The sequence below is a fragment of the Cicer arietinum genome, chromosome 5 (genome assembly GCF_000331145.2).
Source record: "Cicer arietinum cultivar CDC Frontier isolate Library 1 chromosome 5, Cicar.CDCFrontier_v2.0, whole genome shotgun sequence".
Taxonomy (NCBI): domain Eukaryota; kingdom Viridiplantae; phylum Streptophyta; class Magnoliopsida; order Fabales; family Fabaceae; genus Cicer; species Cicer arietinum.
The window spans coordinates 70,060,640-70,076,033 of NC_021164.2; the positions used below are offsets into that span (position 1 = coordinate 70,060,640).

At 31.1% G+C, this 15,394-nt stretch overlaps 3 protein-coding genes across 5 annotated transcripts; 2 read left to right on the plus strand and 1 right to left on the minus strand.

Moving 5' to 3' along the window:
• Window positions 1–4,012: 4,012 nt before the first annotated feature.
• NAC42 (NAC domain-containing protein) lies at window positions 4,013–8,318 on the plus strand. Of its 2 annotated transcripts, XM_004502876.4 has the most exons (6): window positions 4,013–4,171; window positions 4,309–4,479; window positions 4,726–4,857; window positions 4,964–5,241; window positions 5,921–6,304; window positions 7,775–8,318. In XM_004502876.4, exons 3-6 carry the CDS (start codon window positions 4,761–4,763, stop codon window positions 8,018–8,020), a joined length of 1,005 nt encoding a protein of 334 aa, XP_004502933.1. In that variant the 5' UTR covers window positions 4,013–4,171; window positions 4,309–4,479; window positions 4,726–4,760; the 3' UTR covers window positions 8,021–8,318. The 2 variants fall into 2 exon arrangements, with proteins under 2 accessions (XP_004502933.1, XP_004502931.1); XM_004502874.4 differs by having other exon boundaries at window positions 4,309–4,857.
• A 634-nt stretch (window positions 8,319–8,952) lies between these two features.
• Window positions 8,953–11,585, plus strand: LOC101513285 (uncharacterized). 2 transcript variants are annotated; one of them, XM_004502877.4, is made up of 4 exons: window positions 8,953–9,326; window positions 9,533–10,076; window positions 10,419–10,599; window positions 11,130–11,585. In XM_004502877.4, exons 2-4 carry the CDS (start codon window positions 9,554–9,556, stop codon window positions 11,494–11,496), a joined length of 1,071 nt encoding a protein of 356 aa, XP_004502934.1. In that variant the 5' UTR covers window positions 8,953–9,326; window positions 9,533–9,553; the 3' UTR covers window positions 11,497–11,585. The 2 variants fall into 2 exon arrangements, with proteins under 2 accessions (XP_004502934.1, XP_073225113.1); XM_073369012.1 differs by having other exon boundaries at window positions 9,149–9,227.
• LOC101513811 (BTB/POZ domain-containing protein At2g13690) lies at window positions 11,332–15,069 on the minus strand. Its single transcript, XM_004502879.4, has 3 exons — window positions 14,241–15,069; window positions 12,639–13,576; window positions 11,332–11,470 (listed from the first exon to the last, which is right to left on the minus strand). The coding sequence occupies exons 1-3, from the start codon at window positions 14,892–14,894 to the stop codon at window positions 11,467–11,469; spliced, it is 1,596 nt and encodes a 531-aa protein (XP_004502936.1). The 5' UTR covers window positions 14,895–15,069; the 3' UTR covers window positions 11,332–11,466.
• Window positions 15,070–15,394: the final 325 nt, after the last annotated feature.

Here is a 15,394-nt window from a genome sequence, read left to right on the forward strand (position 1 = left end):
TTGTGTTATTTAATTAATAATATTTGTATTATTTTTAATATACATAATATTTTAAATTATATATTTATGATATTGATAATACATTAATATTTAAGAAAAATAATTTGATAAAAATAATATTTTTTATTTTATATATTTATAATAATTTTAAGAGGGAGGGAGTAGTATTTTTGTTTTCACTCCAACACACATAAAATGCGTCGGAAAAAATAAAATAAAATAAACCACAATTTTATTCTTTGAAAAGTATAAGATACTGTCATTTTAATACATAATTAAGCACACAAAAATAAATTACTCTTCAAAAAATCATCAAATTGTTAATCAGTTTTTTACCATAATCATATATTATTTTGAAAATAAGTTGTATTTTTTTAGTATTATTTCTTTTAGGAAGTATTTTAAGGATTCGATAACAAAATGATAATATTCTACATTTTCAATAATTAATATAGTGGTTTAAAAAAAGTAGTCATAACAGATTATAGGAACAATATTTGCACACAAGCACAAAATACAAGGGGATGTTAAATTAAAATTTGAAATAATTTTAAAAGAATATTTTGTGATGAAAATGTCTTGAACTATTAAAGATACAAATATATTTATATTTAATAAAAAAAATTACAATTTACAAAAAAAAAAAAAATAGTATTCAAAATCTTTTCAAATTTTAATATAGCATTATTTGCAAACAACCACAACTATAAGTTACTTAGATATACTTAAGAAAAAGAAAATTAAAAACAAAAGAGAATAATATACTAGTATTAATTGAAAAATTAAATAATGTACTTGTATTTGGTGAGTCGCTAAACTAATTTTAATTAGTGAACTAGTCCTTGTACCAAAAACAAGTTGCTAATACACAATTTTAATATGCGACACATATTAACTTTGCTATTAACTCATAACTACTTCGTCTTGCGACTTTGCTTTTCTCCCAACGCATCCGCCGAACTCTCTCTCCTTAGAGGCACCACAACAACTTCCACATTGACTAGGAATGAATGCTATATTGGATATATAAGGAGAAAGACTCATAAACATAATGCCTTAAGGTTTTAGGTTGAGATGTGCTGTATAAGTCTCTTATGAATCATTGTTTAGTCCATTCCGAATGTCGGGCTCCCCCGGACTCCCCAACACCACCTACATATTTTTTAGCGAAGAATATAGAAATCATCTCAAAATACACCACCCATGCTACAATAACCTAAGGGGTGATGGAGTCCAACATTTACTCTTGAACCAGCAACATGAAACTCTATATCTATATAGTCTGAACTCCAATGAAAAATATTTATCGGGTATTTAAAGATTAAAAAATTTATAATTCAACTGAAATTTTTAAAGAAATGTTTTGAAAGACGGCAATGGATGGAGCATTGATAGTTTTAGCTTTCTTTTAGAAAATTGTAGAATGCAACGAGGATGAGGATGCATTGAAGGGGCAAACATGTCTAAGACCACCTCCAATATGTTGAACTAACTATGAGTTTTTAAGAGATTTTCAAAGGTGGTTAAATAAATTGGTCAACGTTTAGTTAAGTAAAATTCAATTTTTTGTGGATAAATTTGTCTGCCAACATGTAATTATGTAAAATTCAGTTTTATGCGAGTTCACTCTGTTGGATCAACTACTTTCATTTTGTCATGTGATGCAACTCATTCATTATTTAGATTAACTTTTAAGAAATATGTTGGGTCCACAACTTTAATTTATTTATTAATATTATATTTATTATAATTTAAATTATTAATTTAAATATTTTAATTAATATTATCATATATTATTTTAACTTAAATTTCTATAACAATAATAAAAATTAAATGTTAAATACATGACATAAATAATTAAAAATGATAAAAATAAATAATAAATTTAAAATTTCCATCCTTTTGTTGTTGAAGATTAACTTTCCATCAATAAAAATGCAATCAAAATTGTTGAAGATCTATTTGCCACAATTTAAAAAAAAAATATGAAAAAATAAATAAAAAATATTGTTAGTAAAAAAATTGTGAAAAAAAAATTATGAGTAAGAAAAATAAACTGTTTCAATTAATAAGAAAATAGATTTCATATACAAGGAAAAAAGCTAACAGTAATAAAATTGTTATTATTAAATTATGGAAGTATCGTAACGTTATATTAGTTTGGTCCAACTCCAACTGTAAATTTGTCGAATACTTTAACGTGACTTCACGCTAAGAGATTTAACAACCGTTGAAGTTGCTCTAAATGTTATTTATTCGAACTTCACGCTAACGGAGAAAGAGATTTAGCAATCGTTGAAATTTAAGTGTTAATTTCTTCAACTGATGAATGAGGATCAAAGGGCAAGTGTGGAGAGAAAGGGAGGCTGAGACTCTAACAACACCAATTATAGTTTTTATTGACTATATTAAAAAAAAATTACAATTTTGCTACCCTTTATTGTTTTGCTAGTCACACCTCATCAAATTTTCACAAAATTAATATATAAAAAATACTCATTATTATTTCAATTATTTTTAAATTATATTTTATCTATATCTCTTTTCATCACCATCACTTACACTTCATAACTTTTATCTCTCTTATTACGTGTAAAGTCACCAACAAGATATATTTATTGATCTGTTGAGTCTATATATTTTTTCCAAAGTTAGACAAATTTATGTAATTTCAGTTCACGTATGTGGTATACTATATAATGTACACAAACTTAAATCATATGCCTTTGCGTATTTTGTGTTCACGTAATTGTACGTAAGTTGAATTCACCTACATGTAAAATTTTGTAGTGAATAGGAAAAATGTGTACTTGAATTCATTTAACGTAAATATACGTAAACTGAGTTCAATTAAATGTAAAATTTTGCAGTGAGTAAATAAAGTGTATACTTAAACTCAGTTCACGTAGATATACTTAAATTGAGTAAATAAAGTGTATACTTAAACTCAGTTCACGTAGATATACTTAAATTGAATTCAAGTACATGTAAATTTTTACAATGACTAGGGGAAATGCATACTTAAACTAAGTTCACGTTAATGTACGTAAATTGAGTTCAAATACACTTAAATTGAATTAAAGTACATGTCTTTAAACTGAGTTAATTTTGTCTTAGAAGGGATGATAAATTTCACCATAATTAACTCACACAATTGCGATGTTTCAGGTTTGAACTCGGAACAAGACGTCCAACCTAATAATATCAATATTTGTCAGATGAGTTATAACTTAAAGACAACAAATTTGAAGTTTTAATTGAGTATATCATCTCGATAAACTTTTATAAATTTTCTTAACTATTTGATACTTCATAAATGATTTCGGATGAACATATAATCAAATTTTTTAAAATATAAATAAAAACATGGATGACTAAATCACATAGCAATGAATTACCTATTTAAATAAATTTTGGTGTATACTTAATCATTAATATATTTATATCAATAATTATTTTGTTGGATTAGTAAAATTTATTAGTAACATTAAATTATTAGAAAAAGTAATTTATATTATATATACTATTAAACGCAATAAATACTATTCTTTCAATCACATTTCTTATTACTTCTTATTACTGTCAATTTATCTTATAAAGGATGAAAATTAAAGTTAAATACCTAAACATGTAAAGTATACTTTACCAACGTTAAAAGAGAAAGCTCACCCATTAAATTTACTATATTTTTATTTAAATATAGAAAAAAATACTTTAATAGAGTAAGAGTTATGTTGACACGTGTCTAAAAAAAATACGTTGAAAGATATAAAAAAAAAATACGTTGAAAGATATAAAAAAAAATAACTGAAAAACATATTGTTAGAATTTTTAAATGTGACAAATTACATGAGAAAATTTGGAATAATTAAAATGGAGTGTTGAGATAAATCGGACATTAGCTTTTCCTTTGCAATAATCAGTATGAGTAATTATTTTTGTTAATTGAATTGGTAATGACGTGTTTGGAAAATAGGGAGTTCAATTGGAATAACTTTGCCGCGTCGCACTTATTCCAGGCGTGACCGGAAGAGAGAGATTAACCCAAACCCCTCCACCAAGAAACAATTTTCCTTTTTTTTAATAAGAATATAAATAGAACCCTTGTATCATTCACACTCTCAAGTCACTCAACTAATTCGTCGCGTTCGTGCTTCTTCTTCCTTCTCTGGTAAGCTTCCTCTTCACTCTTTCACTCTTCACTCTCCACAATCGCAAATCTAATATAACATTCATTTCCCCAATGAATGAAAAATGAACGACCTCATTCATATTCACGCTGAGAATGAATTGAATTTGCAATGTTAGGGTTCCACTGTGCCGATGACTTTTCTTATCAGTACGGGATCGTCATCCATTGTGGGCTCCCACTCTCATCAACAACATTTTATCTCCATGACCCGTCGCAGGCTTTGGTGTTCTTGGAATATCTTCTTCCGCCATTGGACTTGATCATCAACTTTCTTCTCCATTATTAGGGTTAATCAATCATCTCTATTAAGTTAATTATTTCCCTCTTTTTTTTATTTTCAAGTTTAGTTTTAGTTTTAGTTATTCTTATTTTTAATTCTTGTTGCGCTTTCGGGACAAGAGTTTCTTTGTTTGTTGGATTTAGGGGGTGTAGTTTAAGGTTGTTGTTAGTTTCTGAAGCAATTTCTGTTTGGGTTTCTTTTTCTTTTCTTTTCTTTTTTGATTTTTCGATGGCGGAAACAAAATTGATTCCAGGGTTTCGATTTCATCCCACTGACGTTGAGCTGGTTATGTATTTTCTGAAGAGGAAGGTTATGGGTAGAAAATTCCCTTATGATGTCATTGCTGAACTTGACATTTACAAGTATGCTCCATGGGATCTACCAGGTTTGGATTTGGACACTGAGTGGTTATTTTTCTTTGGATGGTAGAGTATTATAATAGTACTTATGTTTCTCACTACGAGGTTTCATCTGTTGTTTGCTTTTTTCAGATAAATCTTTGCTCAAAAGTGGAGATTTGAAATGGTACTTTTTTAGTCCTACAGGAAAGAAATATTCCACTGGAGGGAGGATGAATCGGGCGACAGAAATTGGGTACTGGAAGACTACTGGAAAGGATAGATCAATTGAACATAAGAATCAAGTCGTGGGGATGATAAGAACATTGGTGTTTCACACTGGCAAATCCCATAAAGGAGACCGAACCGACTGGGTTATGCATGAATTCAGACTTGAAGACAAGTACCTAACTGACAAAGGCATTCCACAGGTAAGCATCTTTGACCGAGGAATTATGCCTATAAGTTGGTTGCAAACTGTTTCGTTGGATATAAGTATGGTTCTGTGCATGTGATGTCTAGTACTGTTGCTACTATTATTATTTGTCGCCCTTTGTTACACTGGAAAAGTCAGTCTTTGATAATGGTCATATTTCAATTCATAAAATTACAGCTTTTTTTGGATATGGCATCAAAGTAGAAACATGTCTTTTCATGTTAAACTAACCCTATAAAGTGATTCATGGCAGTAGATACTTTATTCTCTCAGTCCCTTTTTATAAGCTGCTTTTTTCATTTTCACATATGTTAAGTAAGTAGTGTATTTATTGTATCCATTGTGCATGGATGTTACCAAAATACTATTTTGCATATAGATGTGTCTATCTTTTGACATTTTAACTCCCATGACAAACTAGTAGTATTAATAAGGGTATATTTAGAAAATGAAATATAAATGCATCTAGTAATTTGAAATGAGACAGGGGCAATGTTTTTTCTTCTAAAGGGGACTTATAGTTAGGGATAGAGATAGTACCATGCATTTGACTATTTTAGCATGATTGGTATATTCTTAGTCCGGGTTGTTGACTTTTTGTCTCGTTGCATTTTTTATGGTTGTTGTTCTCTTGAATTTATCTCAACTGTTCTACTGATTTATTTGTTTTGCAGAATTCCTATGTGATTTGTAGGGTATTTCAAAAGGAAGGTCCTGGTCCCAGGAATGGTGCACAGTATGGAAAACCATTTAATGAGAAAGACTGGGACAGTGAAGAGGAAGTTGATTGTCCTCAACCTGTCCCTGTTGCTGCTGTCTCTGCACCAGCCCCCATTCTACCTAGCTCATGCCATATCTCTGTAGCAAATGACATGCATCCCACGACAAGTGGATGCATTGGACTGGCCTCTTCATCATATCTATCAAGGGTGATGCCCTCTGGCGTGACACACCCTTCAGCTCCAAGCAATCAAGTTGATGATGACATTTTATCCATGCTTGCTAGTTTCAAAGATGATAACGATACATCAGCCAAGAATGAAAACAATGGATCTGAGGTATGTAGTCAATTTCCTGTAATTTATGCTTGTTACAACTTACAAGTAACTTGTGCCAGATGCTCCCCAATTTTGGTACTCTCTGACTTTATCTCTCAACATTATTTTCCTTTATTTTTTCATCTTGTATTTGACTCCGCATGAAACTCTTCCTCTTTTTGGTAGTTATCTTTGTAATTATTGTGCATTTAACATTAAACACCCCACTCTGGTTTCCTTTGTCGGTCACTTGCTGAATTGCATGACACATTAGCAGTGTTGGTGTTATTCGAGGGCCATGGCGGTTGTCATTCTCGCGAAACCAACAGTGGTGATGGCTGATTGAAAGCTAGTAGAAAAAAAAGAGAAATGGGTGTCACAAGTCACAGCTAGACCCAAAACCCACATGACCTAAAAGATAAAACTCTAGCAGACTTGTACTATTGTGCAGCAGCAGCAGGCTCATATGAAAGTCTTCAGCCCCATCCCTTAAATCTAAACTTTTTAGCCTCAACCTCCCATCCCTGGTGACAACCTCCATTATCTTGCAAGCTTCCATTTCTGATGAACAAACATTTTTTTTACGTTCTTCTGTCCCTTCACCATTGTTCTCTTTTTTGGCAACCTCGCCTTGTCTTTGTTATCGCTAATATCTCCTTTTATTTTTGTTATCACCTTATATTTGTGATTTGCTTTTCTTTTTGTTTTTCCTGCTATCTTTTATTTGCTCTCATGGTTATCTTATTCTTTTTTTCTTCCACTAGTCCACTTTTGCTATTGTAAGACTGATGGTATTATACACCTTCTATCAGTTTGATAATTGTTCTTAACATATGTTGGCAGTGCTTTTGTTTTTATATTGTGTTCTGCCTTTTTTTTGGGTGCATTTTGGTATACGTATTCTATTTTATTATTGTGGCCACTTGTGTTGTGTCATAGTTTGCTATGCCATCCGCCATTGGAACATTGGGCGTCTGTGTTATACTCTTTTATTTTGGTTCAAAAAATTTAGGGGAAAGAGATGATATCCCAGTCCATGACAGGAAAAGCCTCCAGATTCATTGCATTTGCATTTACCTCACTCCAAAGAGATGAGTGGGGGGCTCAAATTAGACTATGTTGTACATAAGTATGAACTTAGACGTATACTTTCATTGATCTAATACAATGCTGCATTCTACTGCTGCCTGCTTTGTTGTCCTATTGGATATGGTGACATTTGAGACCATGCTGGCTACCCCCTTTCCCAAATGACTAACTCATTCTCGTAGATTGCTGACTAACTCTTAAAAACTGGAAGGCTCAATTGATTTAAAATTTGAACGTACTAATCAAGATGGTTGAGGTATTTGTTTTCGTATCTACAAATTTATTGTATTGCTTTTTATGTAGATTTTAGTCTGTAATATATTAGTCATAAATAGTTTTAATATGCTTGCTTTAACCTCCATCGCTTGGTCATATATGCTAATATGTGATTATGTTTGACAGAAGGTAGATAATTCTGGTCAGGCAAACAATGCTGAAGGTGCACCATATTTAGATCCAAATGAGATTTTCGAGAGCTTGGGAGATCTTGACAGCTTGATTGGATTGGATGAAGGAGACGGCTTTTCATATGGCCAAAAAGATGAATATACTAAAAACGAAATGCCTTCTACTAGCAATGTATCTTTGTTTTGCGACCCTCAACACGATTTCTTGGAGTTGACTGACCTAGAGGCGCCATTGTTCTAGCAGACTAAACAACGATGGAAGTTGGGGCCAAGATAAGCAAGCTTAGAAATTTGAGGAAGTACGGAAAGAATTTGGTAGAACTATAGCTGCAAGTACCTAATATGGATTAGAAAAAGCTATAGATTCTCCTTCTATTTTGGAAAACATTGCCCGTGTTATGAATTTTGTCAATTTGAATTTGAACATTAATTTCTGGAATAAGCTAACATTATGTAAACTGATGAAATTGTTGAAAGCTATATCCCGGTAATTTGTTGGACTGTCTATTATTTTGAGTAAAATCTTGTTATGCTGAAAATTATTCCATCTCATGTTATACATTTCATTGCACTTTTTACGTTGAAGATTAATTGCTGTGTATAGTGGTGTCGAATTATAGAAGCTGAGGAAATTTAGATTTAGAATTTTCTTTCTAAAATAAATTGACAGTGACAAGATTAAGAAATTTTTGAGCTGACAAAATAGTATTAATCGGCTAGAACCTTTCTTATAATTGCGCTAAAAAATAAAAGTAAAGATCATATAAATATTGGCATATCATGGGTTAAGAGGCTTATATAACAATATCTTAAATGTTTTTATTATGAAAAAAAATCTTGAATATTTTATTATAATATAGCTAAATATATTTTCACTATAGTTTTCAAATACTGTTTTAAATAATATATGTTCTTACCTTCGTTTTTTATTTTTAATATGTATTCATATATAGTAGGTATTGTTTTTTCTCTTCATACTTTTAGTATTGCCGATCAATAATTAATTGTGAGTAATTATTTGAATTGTAATAAAAACTAAACTCTAACTTTTTTAATGAATACATAAATAAATTATTTATTGTTTGATACCAACTACATAATAATTTTTTCAAGTTGTAACGAATTATTAAATCAGTATATAGTCGAATATGTTGACGGTTATGTAAATTTCGCCCTAGATTTGATCCTTTTCTCTATGAATTTTTGCTGTGTTTTTTAGTGTGTGTACGAGGTATTCGTGATCTTAATTTGGTTGGGCGAATAATAAAAGGTTGCTTTTTTGACGTGTAAGTGTTTGGCTTTTCTAATTTTAACAAATCTACTAAACTATTTTGTGCGGTTATAAGTAGATATATACAAAGACACCATTTTATCTTGTTTCCTTTTGAGTTAATACTATTTTGGAGGAGAAGGGGTTGCGGCCATAATTGAATTTGAACGTGTGAAAGGTTTTCTCACATGAACAAGTTGTGCATTTCGGTTTCATTTTTTTGGCATGTCTCTAATCTCTTCGTGATGCAGCTCTTGCTTTATGATTATAATTTCTGGTACTAGTTATATAATAATAATTCTTGAAATTTTTTACAAATATCATTTCAAAAATTGAATATTATCTGTGTACAATTCGATACCTTCTATTAATTAATTTTTTGTTTTGTTTTATCTTCATATATGATTTTTCATTCTTGAAGGTGATTTTTTACGGTTTACAAGTTTTTTTAATATAATTATGGTATAATTTGTATCTGTCCAGGAATCAAATAAAGTTTCGGATATGTCAAAAATCCGCTACATTTTGCGTGGTTTGGATGTGAAAAGCTATATATACGTCTTGGTTGTTCCAATATGCATCTTTGTAATATTTGTACATGGACAAAATATCTCTTACTTTCTACGGCCACTATGGGAAAAACCACAAAAACCATTCAAAGTGATTCCTCATTATTATAATAATAATGTTACCATGGAGAATCTTTGCAAACTTCATGGTTGGGGAGTTCGTGACTACCCAAGACGTGTTTATGATGCTGTGTTGTTTAGTAACGAGTTGGAATTACTCACACTGCGTTGGAAAGAATTGTACCCTTATGTTGCTGAATTTGTGCTCCTTGAGTCAAACTCTACATTTACTGGAATGCCTAAGCCTTTTGTTTTCAATAGCAATAGGGAACAATTTAGATTTATTGAGCCAAGGTTAACTTATGGGACTATTGGAGGGAGACTTAAGAAAGGGCAAAGCCCTTTTGTTGAGGAGGCATATCAACGTGTAGCATTGGATCATCTTCTTAAGATTGCAGGTATCGATCTATACAATTTTTATAGAGGTCATGAAAAAGAAAAATTATTTAAATTGAAAATAAATTTTATATTTAGATTTCATTAGTCATCCAATTATTACATTTTTTTAGTCCTCAAATCTTTTTTTTTTTTTGAATTCCGTCCTTACAAATTTAAAAATTATTGTTTTTAATTTTTGGTATCATATGTGATCCATTAAAATCAAGTCAAATGATCTAATAAACTAATATCAATGACTAAAAGCAATCATTTTTCAATTTACAAATAAATACATGATATCTTTTATATATAAAAACATGTGGATTAACAACTAACTACTTAACTTTTACACATAACTTTAGGTATATCAGATGATGACTTATTGATCATGTCTGACGTGGATGAGATACCAAGTGCTCACACTATTAATCTCTTGAGGTGGTGTAATGAAATACCTTCAATCATGCATCTACAACTGAAGAATTATCTCTATTCATTTGAGTTTCGTCTAGATGATAAGAGTTGGAGGGCTTCAGTTCACAGGTATTGTTAGAATCTTGATAGAAATTATATAAGAAAAAAATATTTAAATTGAAAATAAAATTTAAAGAAAATTGCATTAATTTTATTTGAATTCTTTTTAAAAGACATTTATACTCTTTTATACTAACTATAAAAACTACATTAATTTTGTTTTTTGTCGTTTATTCATGTCATTTACTATATCACACAATTATAATTTTTATTGTAATTTGTAGATGTACGACTATACATTTAATATTTACAATTTTAAAATATTTAATTACGTTTTTAGTGACAGTCAAAATGTATTTTTTATAAGTGAAAGTGTGATGGAAAAACAATATTATACATAATTTTTTAGTCTGTATAAAAAAGTAAGTATATTTTGAAGAGAAAGAGGAAAAATCATTTAAAGAGATCTCGAAAAATAAATTATTTTTTTAAAAGATACAAAATAAAATAAATAGTATATATATAATATATTCAATGGATTCACAGATTAACCACCTAAAATGTAACTTCTACGTGTAACATGAATTTGTAACTAACAGGTATCAGACGGGCAAGACAAGATATGCACATTATCGTCAATCTGATAACATGTTGGCAGATGCTGGTTGGCATTGTAGCTTTTGCTTCCGTCGAATAAGTGATTTCATTTTTAAGATGAAAGCTTATAGCCATTATGACAGAGTTAGATTCTCACATTTTTTAAATCCTGATAGAATTCAGAAACTAATTTGTGAAGGGGCTGATCTATTTGATATGTTTCCTGAGGAGTACACATTCAGGGATATTATTGGTAAAATGGGTTCAATACCACATTCATATTCTGCAGTTCACCTTCCTGCTTTTCTTTTGGAAAATGCAGACAACTATAAATTTCTCTTACCTGGAAATTGTATGAGAGATAGATGAGATGATATCACAAAATCATTTAAATGTATTTTTATTTTTATTCATGAAAAGGTTGTCTTTATATTATATAATGATTATATTTATTGTTATTTATTTATTTTTAAAATATGATTTTTTTTTATTTGGTAGAATTCAAAGATATTTGCAAAATATTTAATTATCTTTCCACTTTTAAATTTTTGAATACTTTTTTCCATACATGTTTAAAATATTATACAAAATTTCTCTAGAAATTTTTTACATATTTTTACTTAATATAAATTTTTTAAACACCACAAACTCTATTATCTTAGAAATCGAATTTTTGTATTGTTTTTTAATAGACGAACTTTTTATAATGTTAGAAACATATTTACAAGAAAATCATTCTAAAATATTTGTTGACATTCTAAGAGAGACCAAAATTGATTACAAGATAATTTAGTAAGGACTAAAATCCAATTATAACTGTGTTCTTCTATAGTTTCTACAGTTCAACTTATTACTATTATAAAAAAAAATATTTTCACGGTTATTTAAAAATTCATTTAAGTACAATTAGTTTTTTAAAGTTCATGTTTAACATAAGTCAAATTTACTGAATTATCACTTTTTAATATCAGAAAAGAATATTATAAAAAAATAACATTTAATGTTTCAAAATTTGATTCACTTCTTTCTTAAAATAAATTACCAGAGTAGTATCATTAAGTTGACATAGATGATTAGTCCATTGGCTCACACAAGCTATGACTTGAGTTAGTGTTAGTAAACAACTCAAATTCTATTGTAAATAAATCATTGTCGGGATTGATGTTTTTTCTTGATCTTGCATGTGGTTGTGCATTCACTAATCTAAACGTTTTGTTGGTATATTAAAAAAAAAAGTTGACCTAAATTTCATCTTGGAATGACATTCCAAAAATGTAGCTTGGTGCTATTAATGCACCCAAAACAAGAAATTAAATGAAGATGAAAAAAATCTCCTAGAAAAATCAATACCATGTAGGCATTAACCTGCCAATACAACAACAATCTATGGAGTTTTTATCTATGTTATTTCAGTGTACATAGTTCAGAACCCCTTACCTAATTAATTGCAAATCTTTACACGGTACACAAACAGTTAAAAAAAAGTGACAAATAATGATGATACTCTTTACCTTGATTCAATGGCGTAAGTTTCTGAGCCTCTTAAAAATGATCTACGCCACCAAATTTGGAATGCTTTGCTTAGATTAGGACATTCAGTGCCATGTCTTGAGAAGTGGTGAAACCATTCCATGAACAAAGTGTGTTGTTGCTTTAGAGGCAAAGTAAGAAGTGCCTGACCCATAGCCTCTTGCAAAACCTTTATATCAAGCCCTTTTCTGCATCTTTGCAGCCAACCAAAGTCTAACAACATGGGCGCAAACCATGATTGTAGAAGCCCCGATCTAGCTTCCAACCGGCATTGCAATTTTCTCGTAGCCATGGCAACAAACAGAATCGCTGAAACTCTACTGAGTTCATATCTAACCATTGGGGATGCATTATCATGCATTTTAAGAAGTTGGTGCTGATCGGCCCATATATCTACAAAATCCTCTGCTATTTGTCCGTCAAGCATGATTTCCAGTAACCAGTTGATGTTATCAACCTGTCTTGAGATGCGTTCGATCAGTGGTTTATTTGTATCTTTCTTTGTCGACCTTTCGGGAGAGATGGTGCTAGATGCCTCCTCAAAGAGGGTGATCAGTGAGCCAAGACATGAGTGGCAAACCGAATAAAGATCCTCTTTGCTTAGATCAAGATGATGGTTTTTCTCATACACTGAGCTTTTGCAAAGAAGACCCTTAACTAGTGATTTCAATTCATTTCTTGCATTGACATTGACACAAGTGGTTATGGACCAAACGAGTTGTCGGGCTACATTTGGCTGGGAATCATCTGAATCGTGCAAGTAAAGCCTTCCAAGAATGTCCCTTGTAGTTTCATCATCAAACTTAAATCTTGTGAATAGGTTCCTCAATTTCTCTTCTTCCTCTTCTGTCCAAGGAACAGCCTCAAGGTATTGTAAACAGGACAAAACACCCTTTGTAAACATGATGCCTGCAGACACCTAGCAACACAATCAGAAAACCATGTAAGAAGAAGAAGAGACTAAAAGAAACCGATCCAACAAAAACAGTATCATCAATATGTTCAATTGCGTGTTTTGTTTTGTTGCTGACTTGCTCCATGTCTCATTGTCTCTCCATACTTGATGCCAATCTTTAAACTGATCCATAAGAAATAGTTCATTTCCTCAAATGAAAAACTTGGCACGAAAATATTGAAGAGCTGTGTTATTTGTAACACAAAACGAGGCAATAATTTTCAACAACTTGGATAGTTAATTACATTTGGTGGATAGTTAATGTTAGTTGAAATGACAAACATTGAACGTCATTAACAATCTACCAAACACAATTAACCACAATTTTTAACATTGTTAATCATTATCACAATTTATTGTCAAATTCTTGGGTCAAAATATCATTTATGAAAATTAAATAAATGCATGGACAAACAAGATTAAAAAAAACATATCAATTAAAAACAATTTTTTCCCTACTATAGCATCTGCATATAAAGCAAATATTGGTTATATAAGTTCCATAGTAATCTTCACTCGAAAATCATATTTATTCAATTGCATTATAAGATGCTTCAAAGAGAAGCATAAAAACAATGCATTAATATCTAGATTAACTGCAAAAAAAAAAAAGGAAAGAAATAGTAACCTCCAAAACATCAATGGATCGATAAACACCAATATTGAGAAGCCTTTTGGGAACATCATCTTCAAACATAAGCTCAATTGTTTCTCTAAAAACTCCCAAATTATCAACTTCAGGAACCTCTATTCTACACATTTTGCTACTACCACCACCACTCAAAGAATTTGAAGAACCCCCTTTTCTATAATCCCCAATTAATCCAGCAAAAACCTCCGAATTAGCGCAAAGAACCCCGGAATTAAGCTCAAGAACAACACAGCCTCCATTTTTCCCTCTCAAACTCATCCTGACGTCAAAACAGTCGCCGACGCCGGAGTTCATCGGCGGCGGTGGAACGGGAGCGGCGATAGGCGCACGGAAGCTTCGAGATCTTAACTGAGGTGCCGAATCGAGAAGCGGAGAGGGATCAAGAACGGCGTCTTCGATGGGGGAGACTCTTCCCGGAGATAAGATCCGGCGAGGGTCGATTCGAGCGACAATGCGGGAAGTTGATTTGGAGCTCTGAGGGGAGTTTGGAACGGAGGAGAAGTTGTTGGGCTTTGATTGGGGGTCTGGTTTGGGCTTACGGGCTTTGATGGGTGGGTTATCTGGACTTGAAGGTGGAACTGCGAAAGAACAACACCATGTTCTGTGTCGGCGACGATAAGAAGACTCCATAAGATTAAAAGAGATTAAAATATCTCTCTCTCTCTCTCTCTCTCTCTCTCGTTTTCAGAAGTTAATAATAAGGTTGGGAAATGGTGACGTTACTATATGTGAATGTGAATGCGAATGCACATGTTTGTTTTTTGACAGGGTAAAGGTAAGGGTAAAGGTAAGGTGTAAGAAGGAGAATCATTTGTTTTTGTTTGGTTTCTAAATAAGTATTTATTGGAATTGGAGGCGATTTAATTAATGGCGTAACTGTAAGCTTTTTATTTTCGGCGAACCAAACGAGGTAAGTGCTTCTTCCTGCTTTTTAAGCTTTGCTTTACTTTATCATTATTTATCACTTTCCCATTCTTATTTGCCACTGGATTTCGATGCTTTCTTTTTTTGCTAATACCTGTCAACTTACGGTCATGCCACTTAATAAATTTACAAATTATCCAAAATTATGGTAATTTTTTAATTTTTACTTTTTAGCGATTTTTTTTTAATTTGAGAGAAAAATTTTA